Source organism: Odocoileus virginianus, chromosome 11 (assembly GCF_023699985.2).
Source record: "Odocoileus virginianus isolate 20LAN1187 ecotype Illinois chromosome 11, Ovbor_1.2, whole genome shotgun sequence".
NCBI classification, from domain to species: Eukaryota; Metazoa; Chordata; class Mammalia; order Artiodactyla; family Cervidae; genus Odocoileus; species Odocoileus virginianus.
In genome coordinates this window covers 70,696,535-70,722,857 of record NC_069684.1, presented here as the reverse complement: position 1 = coordinate 70,722,857, position 26,323 = coordinate 70,696,535, and the positions used below count along the sequence as shown (strand labels likewise).

Genomic DNA, 26,323 nt, shown 5'->3' with positions numbered 1-26,323 from the left:
TGATAACGGGCGCTTGCTCCATCTTCTTGGCCTCACTGTGAGCCCTGTGATAAGGAAAACGCGCCCCTTCCCTGTGCCTTACTCCCCTTCACTCCCAGAGGGTCTCCCCAGTCCCTGCGTAGCGCAACCGACAGGCAAGACAGACGAGTGCTGGTCTATGGCGCCACCTGCTGGTGATGCTGGGACCTGTCGCTGCCCAAACCGGGTCCCTCAGGAAAGACAGAGACCAATGAAACATAGAAGGCTTTAATTTCATCACCATAAACATTATACTCTGATTGCTCACATACAGCATAAAATATTTACTCCGCTAAATAAATAAGACGTGACATTATTACAAACGGCACTTAAACCCCCAGAGAGATAAGACCTCCTTAGCCCAGGCAGGGGGTGCTCCTGAGTTTCTGCGCTAGAGTCCCTAAGCACAGATATGCCCTGGGGGCTGAGACGGATCAAGGCGCAAGGAGCCACACTCTGTGCTTCAGGTCCCAGGACAGCCCCAAGGAGGGGGCCGTGGAGCGGCGGGGAAAGATGGGCTTGGGCAGCCCAGCCCTAGAGAGGGTGGGGGGTCTGGGGGCTGGCAGGGTCATGGGGTGGGGGGTGCTAGGGAGGCGGCTGAGACCTGGAGCCCCACCCTTCGTGTTCCCCAGCCCTCCCCACCTCGGGTACCAGGAGCTGGGGTTATCAGTTGGGGTGAGCAGGGCTTGCAAGCTCAGGATTAGGCAGTTTGGGGGCCAGACCAATCCCTCCAGGAGAAGGAGATTCTGGCAACCCTCAGCCCAATAACCAACCATCTCCGGGGACCTAGTCGCCGAGGATCTCATCCTACCCAACTCCTAGACACCTTGATTCCCCCTCTACTTAAATAAATAAGTTAAATATTTAAAAACTGGGGTCCCTGTGATGGCACCACAAGGGCCAACAAGCAAAGTCCTAATAAAATGTAGGGGAGGGGGAGGAGCAGAGGGGTGCTGGAGGGCAGGGCAGCTTGCCTTCCCCTCTCAGGATTGTGCTCCCCAAGTCCTTTTCATACCTGCAAATCCTGCAGAGTGTCACAGCAGAAACACCCATGCAGGAGCGACAATGGGAGAGCCTGCCGGATAAAGGCCCTTGGTGCCGGAACAGGTGGCTGCATTTACTCAAATTTGGGATTTACCCCAGTCCCTTCACTGGGTGTACCTTGACCAGGACACTAGCTGTCCATCCTGAGCCTGGGTGATCCCCCGGCAGAGTCCTGCATTCCAGTGCATGGACTTACTTAAATGCCCTGCCCGTCTCCCCTTAAAGAAGCCCAGACTGAAGCCCTCTGAAGAGCTACCAAGCCAGCCGGCCCTAAAGATCTGCTTAGGGCTGGGAGGGAAAGAGGTGGGAGAGAAGAAGCACCTCGCTGCCACCGGGAGGCAGCGGAGAGCCACACCAACCACTTTGGCAGCAGCAGAAAGGGCAAGGCCAGCCCCGACCCCAGGAGGCTGAGCAGGGAGAGCCTGGGACCAGGGAGGTAGGCCCTCAGCCCTCCGTGCCTGGCGAGCACCCTACACAGAGTATTTGGCCAAGTCATTCTTGTCAAATACTACCTGCGTGACAAAGTAAATGGCAACCAGACCCAGGCCTGCCGCCGAGACCATGTAGGCAGTGACGGACTGGCTGAGCTGAACGATGAAGCCCATGAACAGAGACGGGGCCACCTGAGACAGCAGGAAGGCGCTGTCCAGGATGGCCAGGTCCAGGCAGATGCCGCGGCCCGGGACTGCCCTGGCCTCCGGCGGCTCAGCCCCGGCGGTGCGCACGGAGCCATCGCAGGCAGAGGCCCCGCAGAGAGCGGGCGGGGCTGCCAGCAGGCTGCCAGGCCCCCCGTGTCCATGCGGGAAGGGCGCCGCGGCCTTGGGGCCCGGCAGGAAGCTGGTCATCACGCCGTCCTCGCTGGCACCACCTCCGTCGTCTCCTCGATACTTGGGCAGGAAAACCTGGGGGAGGGGGGACACACCGGGACAGGTCAGCACCCAGATACGGGGTTTCCCAGCCGCGAGAACCGGCCCTGGCCTTCATCTTAGGGCCGAGAGGAAGCCAGGCATTGGGTCTCAATGAAAATCGGGAGCAGGGCAGAAAACTGGGCAGACCCCTGCGTGGTCTGCGTCTCCGGCGAGGAGTCTTCTCGCCGGAGTGGGGGCCGGGAGCCCAGAAGAGGACCCCTGAAACCATATGTTGAAGTCCAATCAGCATGACAGACGAACTCAGTACTGCCAGTTCGGAAGAGAACTGAGCCCCAAGGTAAAAGGAAAGACAGCAGAAGGAAGACAGGCGGGCAGAGAGACACGGGGCGGAGGAACACAGGTGAGGGCCCAGCCGCCACGAACCGCACACTCTCTCCCAGCCTCCTCACGGCCCCCGCCACCTGCCACTGGAAACCCGTCGACCCCCAAACAGAGATGAGCGCAACGCGGTGCCCAGGCCCAGGCTGCAACGGCTGCCCTACTGTGAGGTCTGTGGCCCCAGCCCGGGGCAGGCAGGATCCTCAGACTCAGCCTGAAGAGGCCAGGAGCGCCCGCCGTGGCTCGCACGGCCGGCTGCACTCCTGTGGGAGCTGTCCTGTCTGTCTCACCGTCTGCGGGGACGAGCACGGACTGCTCCTGCCCTGCCTGCGACGCCCCAGAGCCTCCCATCTGAGGACAAGGCCCGTCTGACCGCCGACTCCAGGCCCACGCGTGCCTGAACACCGAGTTCTCAGGGTCGGCTGCATCAGAGCCGGGAGCCTGCGGGTGAGCTAGAGCCAAGGCTCGTGTGCGGCCAGGAGGTGGAGGCGGCGGGCAGGCAGCACGGGGCCAACTGTGTCTGGGACCCCGCCCTGGCCGGCTGCCCTGCCCTGGGGACAGACGTGCTCCCCAGTCGAGGGGAAGACCAACGCCAGCACATTCCCTGGCACGTGTGCAAGCCTGGCCTCAGGACACCAGCCTGAGCCCCCAGTCAGCGCAGGAGAGACTGGAGGATGATAAAGGTCATCAGCGCGCCCACAGGGGCCGCGGGGGTCAGGTTCCCCCACCCAACGCCCATCTCTGCTGCTACCGATTCGGCTAACACGCCCCCCAGCTAGGTGTTTCTCTGCCACCTCCCTCGTGTCCTGCAAGGGGCAGAACATGTCTCCGCTACAGTCTGGAAGCCCTGTGAAGGCAGGCGGAGTCTCTTTTCTTGGGACACCCCTGGACAGAACTCTGCAACGGGGCCGCAGCCCAGTGAGGCTGGTGGAGGCAACAAAGGTGACCACAGTCTGGGTCAGAAGGTTCCCACAGGAGGAGGCCCCTGGAGGGGCTGCTTAGAGGGGGCTAAGCAGGAAGGAGGCCCCCGACTTACACAGCGCCCAGGCCAGCGGCAGCAGGGGCTTTCAGGCTCCAGGCTCCTGTGGGGGCGGGGGAAGGGGACCAGGCAAAGGAAGGAGGCAGGAAAAGAGAGACTAGAGACAGAAAAGGAAGATAAACTGAAAGAGGGGAGGGAGGAGTCGGGAGCCTTCCCCGTCTGAGACGAGAGCAAGGTCAGTCACCAGGTCCCTCCCTGAACAAGGCCCACACCAGGCCTTTCCCACTCACAGGCTGTGAAAACTAGATGCCCCAGAGGTCATCTGATCCAGCCCCCTGCTTCTGCACAGAACACCACAGCCCAGACTGAGGACTTCAGCTAGCCTGCTTCTTCAGGATTTCCAGAGGATTTCACATTTCCTGCAATCATCCACTTTAAAGGCTTTATAATCCTGACATCAGGAAGTCATTCTCAGAATCTAATCTACACCCTCCTTCCGCAGCCGAAGTCTCTGACCCTGGGACCACAACGGGCTTCCTCTCCTGTCAAAGAATTCCTCCTCCAGCTTCTCTGGCCAGAGCCTGGCCCTGGACCGATCAGCCACCCCTCCCTGCCCCCGGCTCCGCTGAGTACCTGCTTCTCGCGGTGGTAGAGGGAGGCGAGCGTGTAGGGCAGGATCTGCAGGGCAGAGAAGGTGACGCCCGTGAGGGCAGCCGAGGCAGTCACCACCGCCACGCTGCGGGACAGGCACGTGGCGCCAGCCGCCACAGGGAAGGCCACCACGCTGGCCAGGTAGACTGCCCGGGTGCCGAACCGCTGCACCAGCCGGTCCATGACCAGGGAGAAGAGCAGGGAGATGGCACACTGCAGGAACAGCCCCAGGCTGCCCATCCGGACGCCTGGGGGTGAAGGGGGAGAGGCCATGAGACGGGGTGGGGCGAGAGCACTCGGAATCAGGAGCACCGGCGCCTGAGCCCAAGACCTGCTATTGCCAAACCCGCACCCAGCACCCCGCACCCACCCCGAGCAGCGGGAGTCCAGGGCAGGGAAAATGATCACAGCCACTGGCCAAGGGCCGAGGAAGCCGCTGTGAGGGCTCAGAGCGCTCAGCTTCCAGGAGGGGCCCAGACAGCCCCGCCAGAGGCGCCAAAGGAAGAGTTTGGGGCGCCTGAGCTAGAAGGGGCTGGCCACGGCTGCAGCGGAGCAGAGGGCACACAGAACATGGGGCCAGGCAGACCTCGGCCCAGCCTCCAGACCTGAAGTAAGCTCAGCCTCTCCTTCCACAAGGTTGGGGCAATGACTGATCAAAACTTTACAAACAGCCTGAGGCTCCACTGAGGTTGCAGCCAACCTGCCACTCTTCTCCTGAGCAACTGCACACGCAGGCTGCACACTGGCCCATTTGCCAGACGGGGAAATCGGGGCCCAGACGCCCAGGCTGTGGGCGTCTCCCCATGCCCGAACACCCACCAGAGGGCAGCTCCCACAGCAGCCCCCCGGGCACAGCCACAGCCTTACCTTCGTCATAGTGTCTGCGGGCCTCCGTGCCTGGCTCGGCCCCGGGCACGCCCTGGTACAGCCCCTCGCCCACAAAGTCCGTGTAAAACAACGTGAACGTCATGAACGCCATCCAGCTGCACAGCTCTGCCACGAAGAGCCGACGCAGGGCGCGGGGCATGCGGCAACAGAGCCGGCGCAGCCGAGGACAGAGGGCACCCAGGCTCCGCAGGGCCAGGCGGGCACGGCATGGGCAGCAGGGCGGCACCGAGGGGGCGGAGAGCCCTTCCACAGGCTCGGCGGGGCCCAGGGCTGCCTCCTCAGCCACAAACGCCGTGGCCGCCACGCAGGTGAGGAAGATGAGTGCGAGCAGGCCAAAGAGGCACTCCTCCTGGGTACCCAGGTAGGGCGCCAGGGCGCTGGCGTCCCAGTCGATGGCAGGCAGGAGGTAGCCCAGGCAGCCGCCCAGGCCGATCATGAAGGCGTAGACGGAGAAGGCCTGGCGACAGTGGTCTGGGTCCCGGAAGAGGTCGGAGAGCAGGGCCTCCAGGGGCGTGAAGCACAGCTGCCCGCAGAAGGCCAGCAGCCCCACACCCAGGATCAGCAGCGCCAGCTCCAGCGGCCTGGTGTCCGGGCACAGCAGCCCCGCCAGCCGGCTGGCCCTCGGGATGAGGAAGAGGCTCAGCAGGACGCCCAGGGACAGGGCCCAGATGAAGGGCCTCCGGCGGCCGTAGCGCCCGCGCCAGTGGTCACTGGCCGAGCCAAGCAGCGGGACCGAGACCAGACCCAGCACGGGACCAATGCCTGCAAGAAGGGCAAGGAGTGTGAGCAGAGGGCCGGGGCTCAGACGGGGTCCATCCTCCTTGAGAAGGAGGGACGCGGTGACCACATCGCATGCAGGGCCCGCTCTGTACTGGTGCTGTGCTGACCACTTCACAGGACCCCGATGCACTCCTCACAACTGGGATCACTAACGCCCCATGTTAAGACGGGGAAACTGAGGCATGGAGCAGCCGGTCAGTGATAAGCTGCATGGGCACGGAGCCAGGGAGGGCGGGAGGCGGGGTTTCAACAGGCAGGCTGACCCCGACCCTGCCATCCTGACAGACCCCTCTTTCTGGGAGTGAAGGAAGTGACCATTTGCTTGGTCACCACCAAACGATGGTGACCATTTGCCTTCTGTGGCTTCCGCAGAATTCATCTCCAGTCAGGAGCCCAGCCCCTGCCCTGGGGGCCAGAAAGAGCCCTGGCGGCGGAGCGGGGAGAACCCCAACCCAACTTATCAGTATCGAAGTTAGCAGCACAGCTGGGCTAAGTCACCTAACCTCTCATTAGCTTCCACCATCTTCTCTGTGAAATGGGTAACCTCAAAGCGTTACTGCAGGAGTTGGATGAGGCCACAGGTTTGAACTGCAAAGGGCAGTTTCTCCATGTCTCCGGGGGCTGTACATGTGTAGCGACCTGGGACACAGAGGTAACCAGGGAACGGCCCTGTCCTCCTCTTTCTCTTGCAGCCCCTCGGCGCAGGGTCAGCCCTCTGCTCAGCAGCGCTGACCCCCTGATTCAGGGGCAGCAGGCACCTTCTGGGCAGAGGCACTGGTGCCTTCCTTCCCTGGGAGGTCTCTGGAGCAGGAGGGGACGAGGACACGGTGACTCACCCAGCACCATGGTCATGAACTTCTCCTCCACCCCCACTTCCAGCAGCAGGGGCGGCACGTAGGTGATGCCTGCCGCCAGGCACACCTCCAGGCCGAAGGTCAGCAGGTTGACCAGCAGGAGCTGGGCTTTCCGATGCCGCAGCAGGCGGCTTGCCCACAGCCTCTGGACCATGCCGGATGGGAGGGTGGGGCTCCGGCCCGTTCACGCGCTCCAGAACGGCTCCGTCTCTGCCTCGCTGCAGACACCGAGGCCTCTCCTCCTGGCTGCCACCGACTGCCAAGGACTCAGCCGGAAACCCACTTCTGCGGGCCCTCTCTGCAGGTCTGGTTTCTCAGCCATACTAACCGCCTATCATCATGGGGGGCCTCGGCGGGCACAGATGTCAATGCTCAGATCCTAAAAGGGCAGGGACAGTCACACACACAGAGCAGTAAGTTCCAGGAACCCAAGCTCGGACTCGCTCTGAACTCTGAATCTGGCTCCGTCCCGGGCTGGTGGCGTGGCCCTGCCACCCAGGAGCCACCCCCTGCCGTGCAGGCAGGAAGTGCATGTTCATATTAGCCTGAGGTTGACCTAATTAATAAGGTAAACATGGTTTTTAAACCTCAGTACACTCCAGAGTCTACTAGATGTTAGTAATTCTCTGTTTTGAAATACCCTTGCAACTGCCCTTGTTTCCTAGTATAGAAGGGAGGGGGAGAAAAAGGTCAAACCAGCTGAATCCCCAGTTCCCCGGGCAGTGCTATCAAGGTGCCCCTGGAGACCCTCTGCGAGGCCGGTTTGTTTTTCTCTCTCCACCTCCCAAAGCTGGGCTGTTCAATTCCCCTTTGTTAAGAGTCACACTTCCTATTTCACATTGCCTGGCCACAAGCCAAGCTGCACCAAGCTGCCACCCCAAGGAGGAGGACAAGGGGAAGAGAAAGGCTGTGGCTTCTTGGGTTGGGTTTGAGCCTGTCATTGAAACCATTTGAAAAGCACTCGCCTGGAAGAACCTCAGCCTGAAAACCCCTCCTGAGTTCCTCTCCACGCTCAGAGGCCATGGGGAAGAAGCATCCCACGTGAGCTGCCCGACTATCGGGGGACTGGGGACTGGTCCCAGGTCCCAGCCTCGCCACCTGGCAACCGCTGTGATGGCACCAGTGACCCCAGGGCGGCTCTGCTCTTGGCCAAGAAATCCCCACAGCCCTTCCCGTCGGGGCTTCTGCTCAGAGATCCCAGCAGGGAAGCACCCACCCTGGTCTCCAACCCCTTGGGCGGTGGGCCTCTAGGTCTTGTTTCCTGACCACGGCACCCCCTGCAGTCCAATCTGTTTACAAGTGACCACAAGAGAGGGAAAACCAGTCAGCTGCGCAGAGAAGGCAGAGGGGGGCCCAGTCCCCTCACCTGTCGTCCCACGGTGGGTGGACGGGTGGACAGAGCCTCACGCCCCTCGAGCCTGGAGCGCCCCCCCCCCCCCACCTCACTGCCACAAACCCTGCAGAAAAGTACTACTGCCGTGCAAGTTCCCTGCCGAGGGCCTGGCTCCAGCCCGCCCCGCCCGAGAGCACTCCTGGAGCACCCTCCGCCCTCGGGGCCCTATAACCATCTCAACATCTCCTAACTTGGTGCTTCTGCTTCCTTATCTAACATCTCCAGGCCCCACAGGGCCTGTGCCTTACAAAGCGTGGTGCAGGTGCTGTCTGCGCTGTGCCACAGAGAAATCAGACGCGGTCAGTCCTGGCTGAGAAGTGTCCATCCCGTCACTGCCTGCTGGGGTTGTGCAGCTTGTAGCCCAGGAAGAAAGGGGCTTCACACAAGGCTGGACAACCAGCAGCCTCCCCCTCCAAGATCCACTCAGACCCAGACCATCAGAGAGCCACGGACTGCCACGGGGTGGCATGGGAGACGCGTAAAACACTGCCCCGCGTGGTCTCGAAAGCGGGCTGGGGGACCAGACAACACCCTTAGCTGGGGTGCGGTCCTGCACTGCCATGGCAGCCCCATGAGGAGAGCAGGGGCTGTGCTGTCTGACCTGCAGGGAAGAGTTCGGGTCTCAAGGCTTCCAGCCCCTTCCATTCCCCACCCTGGGGACTCCCCTGCCCTGGGCTTAAAAGGGACCAGGTCCTCCCTGGGCAAACAGAGACTTTATCAGACCCAGCCTTACCCACATCCGGCACCCATGCCCAAACCCTGGTTTGCCCCGATTGTTTAGAATAAATTGCAGCTCTCCAGCACCATCAAGCACCACCCCCCCACCTCCCTCCCTCCCTTCGGTCCAGCTCCCCACAGACAGGACTGAGGAAGATGAAATCCTTCCCAGGCCCGGCTCCTCTCTCCACCCTCCAGAAGTGCTGTATCCAGGACCAGGGCCTGGGCCAGCTGAGGGATCCCTGGAGGAGGTGGGCGGGCCCAGCCTGCTCTGCACAGCCCTGCTCTCAGGGTGTGAGCCCAGCCTCCCTCCCTCCTGCCACCCCAGACTCTCCCCAGCCGGGAACTGCCCGAGAGACGCCCAGCCCATGAGAACACCCTCCCCTCCAAAGCCCCCCTTTCTTTTCCTTACCATTCCACAGTGCCCCGGCCTCCCGTTTCACCCCACCCCAGCCCTCAGGAGGAGGAAACTAGAGGATGACCCCCACAGCACCAACTCGAGTCACCAGTGTCCTTCCAGGGCCTTCTAGACACAGGAGCCCAGGGCCCAGGCTCAGACAGACAGGGGACCAGGAAGCGGTCTGTCCCCACCTTCCTGCCTCTCACTCCCATCTGCATCCCAGGGAACACCTCTCCCTAAAGCTTGAAACTGACCACTCCCGCTGTTAGAGCCCCCTGCATCCTCAGGGACACAGGCAGGGCAGCAGCATCCACTCCGCACCTCCACCCTCCAGCTCTAGAGATGCCTCAGATTCAGATCTTCCTCCCCGTGGCTCCTGGAGCCCAACCAGAGGGGCTCACCTGGTGGGGAGGGGGCGGAAAGACAGGGAAAGGGGGCTGATCCTGTGGACAGGAACAGAAACCTCTAGGAGGGCAAGTCCCTCTCGAGGTCCAACTATCTCCCCCTCTCTTTCCAAATCTCGGATGACGGGACAGCAAGGAAGCTGAAGGAACCCCAAGACTTCTGGAAAGCCTTAGGGAGCTCTGCCCTGGGCCATCTTCCCTCCCCTCTTGGGGAGCAGAGCTCAAGCCCAGAGAGATGGAGGGTGAACCTGCATTCTACCTGCCCAGCTCCAGATACCCAAAAACTCCGGGTGCAACACCCCCAGAGCGGACTATAGGCTCTGCTGCAGCTTTCCAGCATCCACCTCAGCATGAGAAGGGGCTGGGAAACTTTATCTAAAGAGTAACTCACTGACACCAGCCCGGGGTCTGGGGTGGAAGGGACAGGCAGGACATAAGTGCTGCCCCCACACCCAGACGCCCCAAGGAGACACCAGCCCAACCCCCGAGGGCGGCTCCTGAGGGCTCAGCCAGGGGTGCTGAGTGGAGGGCAGACGTTCCCGGGCTGGAGGCGGCCCTGTCCCCCTCGCCCCATCTCAGGTCAGACTGCAGCAGGGAGTACGGGAAGTGCAACTGAGCAACAGGAGCGAGCCTCGGCCTGAACTTTTTCTCCAAACTCACAGGGCTGGAGGAGGCCGGGCAAAGGCCCCTGCAGGAAGGGAGTGTCGAGGGACGCATAAAGAGGCCTTTGAGGCCGTTCAAAGGGGCTCCTGCCACCCCTCCGGCGAGGTGGGGCTAGGAGAGCAGGCGGCCCCTGCGACAGAGGCCGAGGGAGCGGGCTGGGGGCAGCTCTGTGGCCTCTTTATGCGGGCGCGAGCCCCCACACCAGCCCAGGCATCAAAGGGCCCCAGCCCCAGCCTGACCCTGGAGCCCCGCGCCCGCACCCTCCCTGAAAGCTCACACAGGCCAAGGTCTTTCTCACGAGGCCAGGGAGCCCCTCCCTGCAGAGAAGGAAACTGGGAGGGGTAGGCCCCTCGAGGAACACTGACTCGGGGGCAGAAAGGGGTGGGGTCACTCGGGGCCAAGCTCCCTAAGACCCCCAGCCCAGGCGGGGGCTGCAGGTGCGGAGGACCCCACAGGTAGTGCCCCGAGGCTGCACGGGACAGGGGACCCCGGTTTCCTCCACACCAGCCTGGACCCCAGAGCCACACCCCAAAGTTGCTGTCTCTCAGATCCTCTAGGGTCCGGGGCAGAGAATAGCTCTGGAAGCTCACCAAAACCTCCTTGGGGGGGGGGGGTCACCCAGCCCCTTGCCTGAGTCCCAGGGGGCCAGTGTCCTTGGTCCTACCTTGTAACACCGAGCCCCCCTGCACCCCCAAAATGAGCTCTGTTCTTGCAGCAGCTCCACAGGAGCCTAAGGACACCCCAGAAAGCTTGTGCTGGCCAGACAGGTGATGGGAGATGAACACGCCTGTGAGGTGGCAAGCTCTCCACCATGACAGACCCCCCTGCCTGGGCCGCTGTGCTGTGGGAATTCCGCCTGCCTGGGCAGCCAGGGAGAAGGGGACACCGGACAAGGCTCCAAGCAGCTCCCACGCCTTCCAGCCCAAGTTCAGCCTGCATTCTCCGGGCTCAAGTGTACTTCCAAGGAAGCAAGGGTCTGCTTCCCCACCCCCGCACGACCACCGGCAACAGCGATCTGCATAAGAAGCCAAGGCCCACGACCCCCCAGGCTCCCCAAGGCTTGCGCGAGCCTTACTCGGAATGCAGCCAGAGAGCGGGAGGCCTGGGGCTGCGGCAGAGAGAAGGCCCTCCCCCACCAGCCTGCAGCCCAGCCCCGGCCTCCCCCGGGCCCAGGGCCGGGGATTTAGCGTCCGCCCTGCTGCGCCGCCTTTTCTTCGCTCGGACGGGAAGCCTTCTGCTTAGCAGCTTGTCAGAGCGAGCGCGGGGCTGCGGGCCGGGACACAAAGGGGGATTAGGGAGAGACCTCTCGGCCGCAGAGTAATCCGTCAAACTCCCCCTGGCTGCCGCCCCGGCCCTGCCCGCTCGGGCCCCTTCCAGCTGCTGAGGCCCCCGCCCCGCCCCGCCCCTGGGCCCCGCCACACTGGGCGGCAGAGAGACCCCCAGTTCCCGGGCGGGGGGCGGCCGCAGACACTGGGAAAAGGGCAGCGGCTCCCTCCCCCCATTCCCCGACGTGTGAAAACCCAACAGGTGGCAGCCCCGCGGAGGGAAGCCGCTTTTGTTGCGCGTCTGAGAGCCCCGGCCCGGCTCTGAGACACACAAGTGCGGGGGAGGCCCGGGGAGGGGAGGGAAGAGACCCGGGGCCCAGAGCCCGCCCACCTCCCCCGGCCGACGCAGCCACGCGGCGGCGGGCCGGCGACCCTCACCTGGGCCCCTCTAGGCAGAGCACGTCTCCCAGAGTCACCTGGCAACCCCACGGGGGCGGGAAAAACGGACACACACCTAACGCCAGGCGTCCGGGCCTGCAGATCAGACGCCCCTCCTGCAAACTGCAGCGACCCAAGGTCCCCCGGGGACCACCTTGACCAAGCGCCCTCCGCACCGAGACAGTCACTCTCCGTCAGCTGGCAGCTCTCTGGACCCCAACATCCCCAGACCCAGTGGGTTCTCCAGGGTGGCCAAGGTTTGACAGTCAGCTTGACATGGGTTCGCCTGCCAACTCAGCACCTCACTATAACTATGGGACCTTGTTCACTGACCTCCCTAAGCCTCAGTTTCCTCATCTGCAATGACCAACAGCAGCTGACACTGAGGTCTGCTACATGCCAGGAACCCTTCCAAGTGTTTGAGTCTTCCAACTGGCTCGATGAGAGGGTACCCACTGACAGGCGAGGAAACTTAGAGGAATGCCACCGTCAAAGCACAGTGCGAGAGCTCGGACGTGCAGGTTCCTGCAGCACCGGGCTTCCTCGCGGAGAAACATGGGAGGGGGCCTCCCATTCCCAACAGGAGCAGCAGAGGTCGCAAGGGGACCGATGCGGCGTCTCCGCTCGGCTGCCACCCTCACCCACGTGGCTCCTGCAGGGGCCCCCCAAAGGCAAGAAGAATGCCAAGAATGTAAATGCCTCCCCAGGTGCTGGCCCCAGCAGGTGAGGAGAGGTCACTGGGCAGACGCGCCTGGTGCTGGAGGCTGCGAAGGGAAATGGAGGCTGGGGTAACATTTCCAGTTAGAGGACAGTGTGGTTCCCAGCCACGGAAAATAATCACAGTGGCCGACACTTGCTAACTGTCCAGGAGGTGTCTGCATGTACCGGATGTACCTTCTCCATTCATACCATTTGCACAATCCCACAAAGTATTTAACATTCCTATTTCACAAGGATGAAAGGGGAGTTTCAGAGAAATACGTTAACATGCCCAAGGCTCCACAGGTAAAAACAGTTGACTGGAAAGTTCAAACCATTCCTGAATTCTAGAAAGTGCTCCGAACTAGGAGCCTGGACAGTGTAGTTCAGTTTCAGCAACTTTTCCAGCTGTGTAGCCTGAACTACCTCTCTGGGACTGTTTCCACACTGTAAAATGAGCGCTAGTCTAGATGCTGTCTGAAGTTCTTTACAACTGTACAGCTACGTGATCTCACACCTGCCCCCTGGCCCCAGGTGGGGTGCTCACCAGGGACAGGTGCCCACCGACAACGCCACATGGCACTGGTGGGGGAGTCCTAGCCCTCCACCACCGAGAGCCAAGGGGAACCAGGCGGAAAAGGGTGCCCCAGCTACACTTACCCCATCCTTTACCTGCCTACATACTGCTCGAGTACAACAGAGCGCCAAGGGTCAGCGGTCACCTGAAACTGATCCGAGCAACCAACCCGTCTGGGGGCAGAACTGACCTCTCCCCTCCTCCCTCCCAGAGCTGGACTCTGTTCCTGGCAGAGTAGCTAAATTCTTTCTCTACTTGGGCCACAATGAACACTTCCCTACAAGGCGGGGTAGTGGTGTGTGGGGGAGAGGAACACAGGAGAACGGGGAGCGCGGCACATTCAGGCCGCTGGGGAGTCCCCTCCCCCTGCTCCCTACAGCCCCTGCAAAGCGAAACCTGACCAGCCTCCCTCCAGCGCACTTGCACTCTGCCAGCAGCCGGACCAGGCGGCTCTCCCCAGCCATACACATCCTTGTCACGCACACCCCCCACCACCGAGCTTGACCTCCCTCAGAAGGTGACAGATACAGGAAAGAGACCAGGACATGGAGGTCTGGGCAGACCCACTAAGGAGCAGAGAGCCCTGGGCCCTGGAGTTAGACAACGGTGTTGGGTCCCACTCCTCAGATCTCAAATTCAATGGTCTCCGAGGCCCTTTCAGCCCTGATGTTGAAGCTGAAGCTCCAATATTTTGGCCAGCTGATGCGAAGAGCTGACTCATTTGAAAACACCCTGATGCTGGGAAAGATTGAGGGCAGGAGGAGAAGGGGATGACAGAGGATGAGATGGTTGGATGGCATCACCGATTCAATGGACATGGGTTTGGGTAAACTCCAGGAGTTGGTGATGGACAGAGAGGCCTGGTGTGCTGTGGTTCATGGGGTCACAAAGAGTCAGACATGACTGAGCAACTGAACTGAACGGAACTGGTCCTAGGGTCTGTGACCAGCCCCATTTACCAGAGGGGGCTCTGGGCTGGACTCAGCCCTAGGGATGTGTTCTTCAAAACAGTCCCCTTAGCAGTAAGCAGGGTTGAGGGGCTCCAAGAAAGAGGCAGTTTTTCTGTTGCTGCTAAAGAGCCCGAGTTTGCCCACCCCTGAAGAGAGTGTGCCTCCATGCATTACAACCTCACCTCCCCCAGAGCAATGTCAGTGAGACTAAAGCCTGCCCACCCACCACCACCGAGCTCCCCCTGTGCAAGCCCCGAGGTGAAGGGGCTGGGGATTGGGAAATAACCCACCGCAGGCAGAGCACCCTGAGGTGGGGCAGGCGTCCATGCTCCGTGCTCTCCAGGGTTCCTGGAGGAGGCTGAGCCGTGACAGTCAGCAGGCAGGAACTATGCACAAAAATGTAATGTCCACAGAACACCACTGCAGGAGACGGGATTTCTATATGCGCCCCCCTCTCCTTTTAGCCCCTTCCCAGTCAGGTGTGGCGGGGAAGAACACCAGGCCCCAGATCACGGGACATGGGATATTCATCAGCACTGGGCCTGTTTTTATTTTCAAAGCAGCCATCATGTTCCAGTCACCTCCCCCGGCCCCACCCTCCCTTTCACCTAAATCTTATCCAGCAAAAGTCCCCACGTCCCCCAGGACTACCTGAACCTCCTGCTGCCAAGGACCCCTTTCCCCCAAACCCTGATGACACACGCTGGACACTGAGTGATGGATGTGGTACTCCTGGTCTCGGGCTTGTAGTCCTTCCCTGCCTCCCATCCCACTAGCCCTTTAGCTCCTAGAAACCAAGGAGCATAGCGCCTGCTCAGGCCCTGTCAAGGAAGGTGCTCAACCAAGGGCCTTAAAGGTGAGGCTGATTCAGGATTCCTGTCTGATGGGATCCAGCCAGTGTGTCCAAGTACACTGAAGGTGCTCGGCTCTAAGCCACAGGAGCCAGGAGCAGGAATCTAGATTGCCACACTCCCAGGGATGGGTCAGGCACTCCCAGCTTGAACACTATTTGCTAACTCAAAGTATGCTTGGGCAAGAGAGGCTGGGGGGGGGGGGCGGGGGGATAACAAAGCACTGGGGAATGAGGGCTGTCTCCAGCTGACTGCTCCTGGGGGCATCCTCTCTGCCTAGACATTCATCTGGCCTGAATCTGATGACTGAGGGACCACAGGCTATGAGACCAGAGGCTGGTCTCCAAACTCCATTCCAGCTGGTTCATCCCAGCTTCCTAGACAGAATGACCCCCAGAATTAACAAGCAAGGCAAAACCGACAAACATACCAAGCACCTGGTCTGTGCTGGCTCCTTGCTAAACATCATGATCTCATTTAATCCTTACCGTAACCTTGTAAGGTGGATATGATCATCTGCATTTATTACAGACACAGAAACCAAGGCCAACAGGTGAGGTAGGCTTGTCTCCAACCTCGGAAGCAAGAAGGCCCACAAGTCGTTCAGGGTCAGTAGCAAAACGTGGACTTCTTCCCGTGGGGGAGGGAACACAGACCATGTAGCAAAAAAAGGCTCACACAGGAAGTTCTGGTCAGCCATCAGGATCATCCCGGGATGGTGCTGTCACCAGCCCCTGCCCCCAGGCGGGGACGCTTAATACAGTGGACAAAGCTGCACGCTCCAGCCCTGCTGCTGGGAGTCAAGTGGCATCAGCGTTCAAGACACTGGGCCTGGTACCAACTGGTCCAGCCTCCACCCTTGCTATCCAGCAAACAGGGCCACAGACTGTTAACACACAGAAAGCCAGGCTGGGTTTTCTTCCTGACACCAGAAAGCAAAGGGTTCCAAGGGCTGGGGCAGGAGGACAGAGAACAGCAACTTCAGAACACTCCCTCCTCTCGCACAGTTTCTCTAAAAATCAGAACAAAAGAAGTCTTCTCTGCAGAGAAGGCATTTAACCTTTCAGGCGCTGTACCTTCACCATTTCATGCCACTTTCTTCCGACTTGAGGAAATAGGCAGGGTAGGGGTTTCTGGACTGATTGAAAAACAAGCCATGCACAGCAGTGACAGGGAAGAGACCAGGACGTCAGTCCTCCTGTGTTCCTTGCACTGGGCAAGTTCGACTGCAAGTGCCATTTACGGCTCACATACAGCTGTATACGGTGTAATTCCCTTGCTGAGAAACTCTGGTTCCTGAGCATGAACCACAAGGACTGCCTCCATTGCTAAAAAACAACAGCAGCTGACATTACTTGCAGCGGCTGTGCTCAGAGCTTTACCTACATCATCCTCACAATACTGCGAGGCAGGTACTGCTTTCCTCATCTTACAGAGGAGGAAGCTGAGGCATAGAAAAGTGAAGTAATTTGTGCAAAAGGAAATGAGATTGGGACTTCCTTCGTGGCCCAGTGGCTAAGGCTCTGCACTCCCAATACAGGAGGCCCAGGTTCCGTCCCTAGTCAGGGAACCAGAGTCCACATGCCACAGCTAGAGATCCTGCATGCCGCAGCCAAGACCCGGTGCAGCTAAATAAGTAAAGGAAATGGAATTCAAATCCAGGCAACGAGTGCTAGAGCCCAGTCTTTTAACTAGTCGTAGGGACTCCCCAGAGTCCAGAGGCCTTGATCCTAAAGAAACAAAGTCTACAGCAGAACCCAAGAACAGAGGCCCAAGGTGGGTGCTGTTGTCCACTAGGGAACACATGTACATACAGTGGATATAGTTAATACCAGTTACCTGTAACTGGGCACTTGTTACCTATCAGGCACACAGTCCAGTGCTCTGCATGCATGGCTTAATAAAGCCGGAGTGCTTTTTACATTTTAGATATAGGAGTTAGTGATGGACAGGGAGGCCTGGCATGCTGTGGTTCATGGGGTCACAAAGAGCCGGACACGACTGAGCGACTGAACTGAACTCATGTGTACATATATTTATATTTGCTCCATTATTATTTAATAAATAAGAAAGCTACAGAGTAGGAATTTTCATTATTACTATCATCCCCATTTTGTAGCCAGGGGTACTGAGACTTAAAAGATGTTATGTAACTTGCCCTTCATCCCGTAGCCCGTGGAGCAGCCAGGATACAAACACCTGATAGTCTGGCTGTTATCCATGATACTGTGTTTCAGGCTCCAGGAGTCCTGATGAGAGCTTAATTTGCCTTTCAGAGTCCTCGAGAAGATCCCGCCTCTCTCCCTTTTCTCCCCAGAGCCCTGCCCAGGCTGAGAGAGAGGTACCCACGCCATCCCTCCAGCACCCAGCGGCCTGGAGGTATCTCTGGCCACCGAGGATCACCGTGCAGCTCCGCATCCTCCTGCAGGCCACCTCAGAGCCAGGAGGGACACACTCCATGAGCAGAGAGGAGAACTCCCACCCCAACAGCCTGCAGTCCACAGCTGTACTCACAGATTTATCCTGTGGACTCAAGTTCTATTTTTCTGAGCGCTTTTAGTTAGAACAACAGAGTCCTGGTTTCGAACAAGCCTGGTGAGAGGAGATAAGGGAGGAATGGGAGGATGAGACCCGCATCTGTTGGCTGTGATCTCAAATAACTTCGCAATCTCACACTGGAACAAGTTGCTCTATAGGGAAGGCTGGGGCAATCAGCAGCCTACCCTTCCTGGCGCTGCCCTCCCCACCCCCACACTCCCGCCTGCCGCCGGCCTCCGCGCAGGGGCGTCCAACACCAAGGCTGCCCCACTCTGAAGTGCGCCCAGAAAGGCAGTCAGAAGCCGCCCAGGACCTCACCAAGCCCCCGAGCAACGCTTTCTGGAGCCCAGCAAGGGTCACTCTAGGACTGCAGCCAGCTGCAGACGACAGCTTCGCCGGGATGGGGTCTGTGTTACAGCTGAAGAACAAGTCTGCACCAGGTACCCACCGGGCCAAACCCTTCCGTACCCTCGAGTGTGGCCCCTGGGGGAAAAAGACAGGGAGGTGTGGCCCTGGGGGGTGGGGCGGGAAGCGGAGCAGGTCAAGAGTACCGGTCAGGAAGGCAGACACCGATTCAGGGGTCAAGGGCAAGGTCAACGCACAGTGATGCAGCGCCGGGGACCACAGGGGACCAGGGGCAGGGCTGGTCCTCACCCACGGGACCCGGCAGTTCCCTGGGACCTTCCCGGGCAGGCCTGCCATGGGAGCCCGGAGTCCTGCGACTGTGGCGGGTGTCCAGGGACCACCTCAGGACACCTGTTGGCTGATCTCAGGATCTTCAGCACCTTCGAGCCTGAGAGGCGAAGATAAGGACGCCCTTTCTTTTTCCTCCTCTTCTGACGGATAACCGAGGCTCAGGACGGCGCGCACACTGCAGCTCAGCTCTCTGCCCGGAGCCAAGCCCCGAGACTGACGTGCGAAAGGGCTCAGCCCCCTTTCCTGCCTAATAACCCCTCACTGCCCCCAGGCAAGCCGCCCGCGCCCGAGGACCCGAGGCGTTCCGGCCGTCGGCCCCTTCCTCGGCTCCCAGGTCCAGGACGCTGGCGCCCCGGTGACTCACCCTGCCCCTTTCCGGCGAAGCTGAGACAAGGGAAGAAAATAAATGCAACTTTCCAAAGAAAACTCTGACGCGGGAGAAGGCCACCGGAGAGAGCGGCCGGTGCGCCCGCCGTCGGCCAGACCCGGGGCTCCGGGGAGGGGCCTCTCTCCACCCGCCCCGCCGCCCGGCCGGCCGGGGACGCGGGGGACCCGGAGCCTCCAGCCCGGCCCGCCTCCGCGAGAGAGAAAGCGCGGCTCCGCGGGGGCCCCCGCAGCCCGCCCGCGGCAGGGCGAGGGGCGCGCCCGCGGAGCCTGCAGCCCGTCACACCCCCCCGGGACTCGCGGGGCCAGCGCGCGGGCGCCGGACGGCCACCGCGCCGCCCCCTCCCCGGGGGCGCAACACACGCGCCGCCGCGGAGCCCGGCCGCGCCGCGCCCCTCCCCGCGCCGGGACCCTTCCCGCGGAGCGGGGCGGGCGCGCCCCTACCTGGCCGAGGCGGGCGCCTGTCACCGAGGGCCGCCGCGCGCGGGCTCGTCCCCCCCCCCGCCGCCCCCAGCGCGCCAGCCGGCGGCTTTTAAATCTCCAGGTTACTCGGCGGGGGGAGAGAGCATGCGCGCTGGGGCGGCCCGGAGGGGGCGGGGCGAGGCGGGCCGGAGGTGGGGGGCTGCGGGGAGGGGGCGGGGTGGGGCCGGTACCCACCAGGGGAGGAAAGCGGGAGGTCTCCGAGCTGTCTTTGTAGCCGCGACCGCGACGGGCAGCCCCCGCGTGGCTCCCAGACTATCATTACCTAGGGCAGTGCGCCGCCCCCTCGCCCCCGCCCTCGCCACCAAAACATTTAGGTAGAACCTGCCCGGCTTCCCGGGTCGCCTCCGCTCCCCGCGGCCGGTCTGCAGCCATTACCCGCGCAAGCTATGCCGGCCAGTCCCGGGTCCCCCGGGCCGAGCCGCACCCCACCCGCCCAGGACCAGCCCTTGAAAGAGATGTCGCATTCTCCCAAGTTACTCTCCCTACTGTTTGCTGTTCTCGGAAGCAGAAAGAGCTTCCTGATGGCTCATTCAGTCCCTCTTCCTGAAGTTAAAAGATTTCAGATTTTTTTTTTTTTCTTTCTGTTTAAGGGTGTGTATGGGGAAAGGGGGGAGGGCGGGGATAGAATATGTTGACAGTAAAATGTTCCCTATATCAGCTGTTGAGCAAGGTCCCAGAAGATGCCTGTTTCCAGGATGATCTGTGCAGGTGGGAGAGAACTGGGGGCCCAGGCTGCCCTTGGGGTGGGGGCCCCGTTGTGTCTGTCTTCCTCCGTGGAGTGGAGAGCACTCCGATTTATGAGCATTGTTGGTTTGAATACTACAAAATCAGGGGGAAGATGCTTTTGAAGGGGAGGACCAACTATGGCTGTAGCCATGGACCTAGCACCAGGGCACAGGGCTCCAAGGCTGGCCCTGACATCACTCAGGTGTGATGTGGGAACAAGTCTCTCCCATATTCTGAGCCTGCGTAAGAAGGTGTTGGCCAGAGGGTCTCTAAAGGAACCTCCGATTGAAGGCTGAAAAGAACGGGAAATCTCAAAGGGAGAGAGGAGCAGTGGAGCCCTGGTGATGGTGGGGAGAAGAGTGGGCACAGGAGAGGGGAGAGGGAGAAAAAACAAGAATCTACTCAGTTTTCTGGATCACTGAATAAGTTGCCTCTCTGGGCACACTTCCCCCTCCCCCAGCCTCCCAGCAGGTGACCCTCCAGGGCCGAAGTCGCTTTCCAAAGCCTTTGGCACACCCATTTGTGGTCAGCAGAGAGATCGGGTGGAGTCCTGAGTCCCTGAGCTGGTGTCCCTCTTGCCCCTAAAAGAGGGCAGCAGTCAGGAGGAATTCCAGGTCAGTTGGAAAATTACTGAGCCAGGAGAGCATGGATGGTGGTATTTTCCAGGCTTGGGGGAGGAGCACTGGGGGTTCAAGAGGGAGCAGGAGCCCACCCTCCCCGCTGGCTGTTGCTGGGAGAGCTGGCTGTTGCTGCGCCCTGCCTTGAGCCCTGGCAGGAGGAAGGGGGAGGAGGGCTCAGGAGAGTGAGCTGACAGTGTCCTGTGAGATCCTGGGCCCCACCAGAGGGTCTGGCCACGTGAATGAGTGCTGGCTCACCCCTCTGCAATGCCGGTGACCCTTCTTTACCAAGCCAGGTGGGCCGACTCGCTAGGCCCCACCCAGCACAGGGGACTGGAGGACCCTCCACTGGCAAGATGCTCCCTCCCCTTTTTCTGCTGGTGTAGCCTCATATAATAACAGTCAACTTTTACTGACTGTGCCGGTCGCCCTTCTAAATGTATTTCACGTATAAACTCATCCATTCCTCATGATGACTCAATACACGGGTACCATTTTCAGATGAACTGAGGCAATCACTCAGTCCAATTACTACTGCTACAACTACATACCCACACTCACATACACAGTCTCTGAGCCCCAGAAACAAGGCAGAGGCAGTCCTGGCCAGTGACATCCACGCCTAAACGAAAAGTCCTAACATCCACACCACCCGCATGATGCTGGGTCGTTCTGGATTAGTAACAGTTTCCCTGGGTCTCAGAGCCCCACTAAGTCAGCTGTAGAAAAACCATCGTGTCCCTTCCCCGTCTTCTGCTCCCCCTCCCCCACCACACACACACACACACACACACACACACACACACACCCTACTCCCTAGCCACTTCCCATTTATAGGAAATGGGGGATGACGTGAGGAGCAAGGCATTCCTTGGGGAACTGCTAATAGTCTGGCTGGATATTGGAGAAACCAAAGATGCTGGCAAAAATGCATTAGCAACTTCTGCTCCATCCCCCACCCACAACCCCTTCCCATTATCCTTGGGCTCAGAGGAAGTGTCTTCCTCTTTCTACAGAGATAAAATACCCAGCTGGCGCTGGTTAGCCTGAAAAACTAAGGCTGAGAAGCTATGAAGAACCTAGAGTTACCTTGATGTTTCCACCTGCTTTCCCATCTCCACCACCCAAAGGCTGTGGTCCTGGTGGAGAGGGCTCGTTGCTTCTTCTCCTGTTTGCCTCGGGGTGATGGGTCAGCAGTCTCTTTAAACATAAAGGCCACCAACTGGCCCAAATCTTCACTGTGGACTTTGAAGGGGGAGGGATGGAACACAAGAATTCTGGACATAAGAATTCGATTTCTGAAATTTCTCTTGTGTCAAAATAACTAGAGTTATGTACCTCAAGGAGATCCAACTAGTCCATTCTAAAGGAATTCAATCCAGAATATTCATTGGAAGGACTGATGCTGAAGCTGAAACTTCAATATTTTGGCCACCTGCTATGAAGAACTGACTCACTGGAAAAGACCCTGATGCTGGGAAAGATTGAACGTGGGAGGAGAAGGGGACGACAGAGGATGAGATGGTTGGATGGCATCACCAACTCAATGGACATGAGTTTGAGCAAGCTCTGGGAGTTGGTGATGGACAGGGAAGCCTGGCATGCTGCAGTCCCTGGGGTCACAAAGAATCAGACACGACTAAGCGACTGAACTGAACTGATGTATATCAGAAGTATGTACAAGATGTTCATCCCATAATTCTTCATGATAGTGAAAAATTAGAAACAATTTAAATGTAGACTAATGAGCCATTGGCTAGGTAAATTATAGCAAATCCACACAATGGAACATTGTTGTTACTCAGTGGCTCAGTTGTGTCCAACTCTTTGCAACCCCAAGGACTGCAGCACACCAGACTTCCCTGTCCCTCACTATCTCCCAAAGTTTGTGCAGATTCATGTCCATTGAGTCTGTGACGCTATTTAACCATCTCATCCGCTGCCAGACTATTCTCCTTTTGCCTTCAATCTTTCCCAACATCAGGATCTTTTCCAATGAGTCAGCTCTTTGAATCAAGTGGCCAAACTGTTAGAACTTCAGCTTCAGTCTCAGTCCCTCCAATGAATATTCAGGGTTCATCTCCTTTAGCATTGACTGATTGAATCTCCTTGCAGTCCAAGCAACTTTCAAGAGTCTTCTCCGGCACCACAATTCAAAAGCATCAATTCTTCAGCACTCAGCCTTCTTTATGGTCCAACTCTCACATTCATACATAATGGAATATTATGCTGCCATTAAAAATGATAATAACAGAAGAATTTAATTGAATGGGAAAATGCTTATGATATATTACTGATAAAATTAGCTGGGTATGAAATAGTATGCACAGTAGGTGTACATTATTAAAAATTAGGTTTATACTGGGACTTCCCTGGTGATCCAATGGCTCCAAGCTCCCAATGCAGGGGGCCCAGGTTCAGTCCCTAGCTGGGGAACTGAATCCCACATGCCACAATTAAGAGTTCACAAGCTGCAACTAAGGATCCCACAATGAAGATCAATGCTCCCACATACTGCAATCTGATATCCTGGATTGGATTGGGGACAGAAAAGGAACATTAGTGGAAAAACTGGTGGAATCTGAACAAAGTCTACAGGTTAGTGAATAGTACTCCACCAGTGTGAATTTCTCAGTTTTGATTATTATACTCTGGTGTTAACATCAGAGCTTCCTTGGTGGCTCAGCAGTAAAGAATCCACCTGCCAATGCAGGAGACACGGGTTGGATCCCTGGGTCTGGAAGATCGCCTGGAGAAGGAGATGGCAACCCACTCCAGTGTTCTTGCCTGGGAAATCCCATGGACAGAGGAGCCTGGCGAGCTATAGTCCGAGGGGTCACAGAGACTCTGACACAACTTAGCAACTAAACAAAAAACATCAGGGAAAACTTGTTGAAGGGTATATGGGAAATCTGTATTACTTTTCTGTAAATCTAAAAGTATTACAAAATAAAAAGTTTTTAAAACTAGGTGAATATCCACAGAAAAGCAATGATTTTAAGAGGACATAGCCAAAATGTGAACTCTGGGTTTCAACGAATGGGATGGGTGATTTTGATAGGGTGGCAGGAAGCTAGGGAAATTTTTCAGTAGTGGATCATAAATTGCTTTTGTAAATTGAAAGAAAAGAATCAATAAATATTATTTTTTAAAGGAAAAGAATAAAATAAAGAGGAATGAGCCATCACCCACGGGCTGCTGCCCAGTGGGGTCTCTTGCACCCCGTTTCTGCTCAGAGGTTAGGGACTGGGAGATCAGGGGCCGGAGCAAGAAAACCACCCCGAGGGCCTCCGTAACTGAGAGGTTTAGAGTGGTTCAGGTGAAGAAATAGGATGGAGCGGTTTGAAAGGAGGGTCTACGCCCACATTTGGGCCATATTTCCACCGGCACAAACACTCCTCGGGCACAGAGGGGAGGAATCGGAATGCGCTGAGAGAACTGGACAGCCGCCTCTTCCCTCTCAAACCTCAAGCCTGGGAATGACTGTGGCCTCCAGGTCCTGAGGTGGCCCTGAGGGTCACTGCTAGAAGGTGGAGCTTTAAAATCGCTGGCAAATGCAGTCCCCACTTTACAGCTGGGGACAGTCGAATCTGAGTGGTAACCCATACAGGGAAGTGTCTGAAACAACAACACCTTCAAGGAAACTTCCCTCTGACTGTGAAGAAACAGAAACTCTTCTACAAAGAGAACTTTCCTCTGGAGTTAAACTTCCTCCTGAGTCCTCCTCACAGCCCCAACCAGGCACCCAAGGAATCAAGGGAGACACCAAAATTGCCTTCGAAGCAGAGAGATCCAGCTGAATAGGGATCAGAGGTAGACTAATGCTGAGTCCGTTCTTCCATGAAAACATGTAGGCTTTTCTGCAGGCAAGGTCAGTGTCAGAAGGGAATGGCTTCAGAGGGCCAGCCTAGACCAGAGGAGAGTCTCAGGGAGCCAGACCACAGGTGACTTCACGAAGGGGCAGGACCCAAGTGGCTTTGAGCAGATTCAATATGGTGGAAACACCTGCAGGGCTCTTTACCTTGGTAAGGTGCAGGAACTGCACGTTGCTGGAGTAGCCCTGAAGACATACCCCATGTCTAAGGTAAGAGAAACCCAAGTAAGATGGTAGGCGCTGAGAGAGGGCATCAGAGGGCAGACAGACTGAAACCACAATTACAGACAACTAGCCAATCTAATCACACGGCCCACAGCCTTGTTTAACTCAATGAAACTAAGCCATGCCATGTGGGGCCACCCAAGATGGACAGATCATGGTGGAGAGTTCTAACAGAATGTGGTCCACTGGAGAAGGGGGTGGCAAACCACTACAGTATTCTTGCCTTGAGAACCCCATGAACAGTATCAGAAGACAAAATGATAGGACACTGAAAGAGGAACTCCCCAGGTTGGTAGGTGCCCCATATGCTACTGGAGATCAGTGGAGAAATAACTCCAGAAAGAATGAAGGGATGGAGCCAAAGCAAAAACAACACCCAGTTGTGGATGGGACTGGTGATAGAAGCAAGGTCTGATGCTGTAAAGAGCAATATTGCATAGGAACCTGGAATGTTAGGTCCACGAATCAAGGCAAATTGGAAGTGATCAAACAGGAGATGGCAAGAGTGCATGTTGACATTCTAGGAATCAGCAAACTAAGATGGACTGGAATGGGTGAATTTAACTCAGATGATCATTATATCTACTACTGTGGGCAGGAATCCCTTAGAAGAAACGGAGTAGCCATCATAGTCAACAAAAGAGTCCGAAATGCAGTACTTGGGTGCAATCTCAGAAACAACAGAATGATCTTTGTTATTTTCCAAGGCAAACAATTCAATATCACAGTAATCCAAGTCTATGCCCCAACCAGTAACTCTGAAGAAGCTGAAGTTGAACAGTTCTATGAAGACCTACAAGACCTTCTAACACCCAAAAAAGATGTTCTTTTCATTATGGGGGACTGGAATGCAGAAGTAGGAAAGTGAAGAAACACCTGGAGTAACAGGCAAATTTAGCCTCGGAGTACAGAATGAAGCAGGGCAAAGGCTAATAGAGTTCTGCCAAGAGAACTCACTGATCATAGCAAACACCCTTTTCCAACAGCACAAGAGAAGACTCTACACGTGGACATCACCAGATGGTCAACACTGAAAATGATTATATTCTTTGCAGCCAAAGATGGAGAAGCTGTATACAGTCAGCAGAAACAAAACTGGAAGCTCACTGTGGCTCAGATCATGAACTCCTTTTTGCCAGATTCAGACTGAAATTGAAGAAAATAGGGAAAACCACTAGACCATTCAGGTATGACCTAAATCAAATCCCTTATGACTATACAGTGGAAGTGAGAAATAGATTTGAGGGACTAGATCTGATAGACAGAGAACCTGATGAACTATGGATGGAGGTTTGTGACATCATACAGGAGACAGGGATCAAGACCATCTCCCCAAAAAAGAAATGCAAAAAGACAAAATGGCTGTCTGAGGAGGCCTTACAAATAGCTGTGAAAAGAAGAGAAGCAAAAAGCAAAGGAGAGGAGGAAAGATATAACCTTTGAATGCAGAGTTCCAAAGAATAGCAAGGAGATAAGAAAGACTTCCTCAGCAATCAATGCAAAGAAATAGAGGAAAACAATAGAATGGGAAAGACTAGAGATCTCTTCAAGAAAATTAGAGATACCAAGGGAATATTTCATGCCAAGATGGGCTCAATAAAGGACAGAAATGGTATGGATCTAACAGAAGCAGGAGATATTTAGAAGAGGTGGCAAGAATACACAGAAGAACTATACAAAAAACATCTTCATGACCCAGATAATCACAATGGTGTGCTCACTCAGCCAGACAACCTGGAATGTGAAGTCAAGTGGGCCTTAGGAAGCATCGCTATGAACAAAGCTAGTGGAGGTGATGGAATTCCAGTTGAGCTATTTCAAATCCTGAAAGATGATGCTGTGAAAGTGTTGCACTCAATATGTCAGCAAATTTGGAAAACTCAGCAGTGGCTACAGGACTGGAAAACGTCAGTTTTCATTCCAATCCCAAAGAAAGGCAATGCCAAAGGATGCTCAAACCAC

General features: G+C 57.3%; 1 protein-coding gene across 2 annotated transcripts; it reads right to left on the bottom strand.

The window, feature by feature from the left end:
- Nucleotides 1-230: 230 nt before the first annotated feature.
- SLC45A3 (solute carrier family 45 member 3) lies at nucleotides 231-18,995 on the bottom strand. Of its 2 annotated transcripts, none has more exons than XM_070474596.1 (5): nucleotides 18,881-18,995; nucleotides 6,444-6,840; nucleotides 4,807-5,589; nucleotides 3,922-4,187; nucleotides 231-1,964 (listed from the first exon to the last, which is right to left on the bottom strand). In XM_070474596.1, exons 2-5 carry the CDS (start codon nucleotides 6,613-6,615, stop codon nucleotides 1,533-1,535), a joined length of 1,653 nt encoding a protein of 550 aa, XP_070330697.1. In that variant the 5' UTR covers nucleotides 6,616-6,840; nucleotides 18,881-18,995; the 3' UTR covers nucleotides 231-1,532. The 2 variants fall into 2 exon arrangements, with proteins under 2 accessions (XP_070330697.1, XP_070330698.1); XM_070474597.1 differs by lacking the exon at nucleotides 18,881-18,995 and adding an exon at nucleotides 18,417-18,726.
- Nucleotides 18,996-26,323: the final 7,328 nt, after the last annotated feature.

Coding starts and splice junctions, on each gene's coding strand:
- SLC45A3 (XM_070474596.1), bottom strand. CDS start 6,615: ATGGTCCAGAGGCTGTGGGCAAGCCGCCTGCTGCGGCATCGGAAAGCC. Junction 5,590..6,443: donor GTTCATGACCATGGTGCTGG/GTGAGTCACCGT, acceptor CCCTTCTTGCAG/GCATTGGTCCCGTGCTGGGT. Junction 4,188..4,806: donor CCGCAGACACTATGACGAAG/GTAAGGCTGTGG, acceptor CTTCACCCCCAG/GCGTCCGGATGGGCAGCCTG.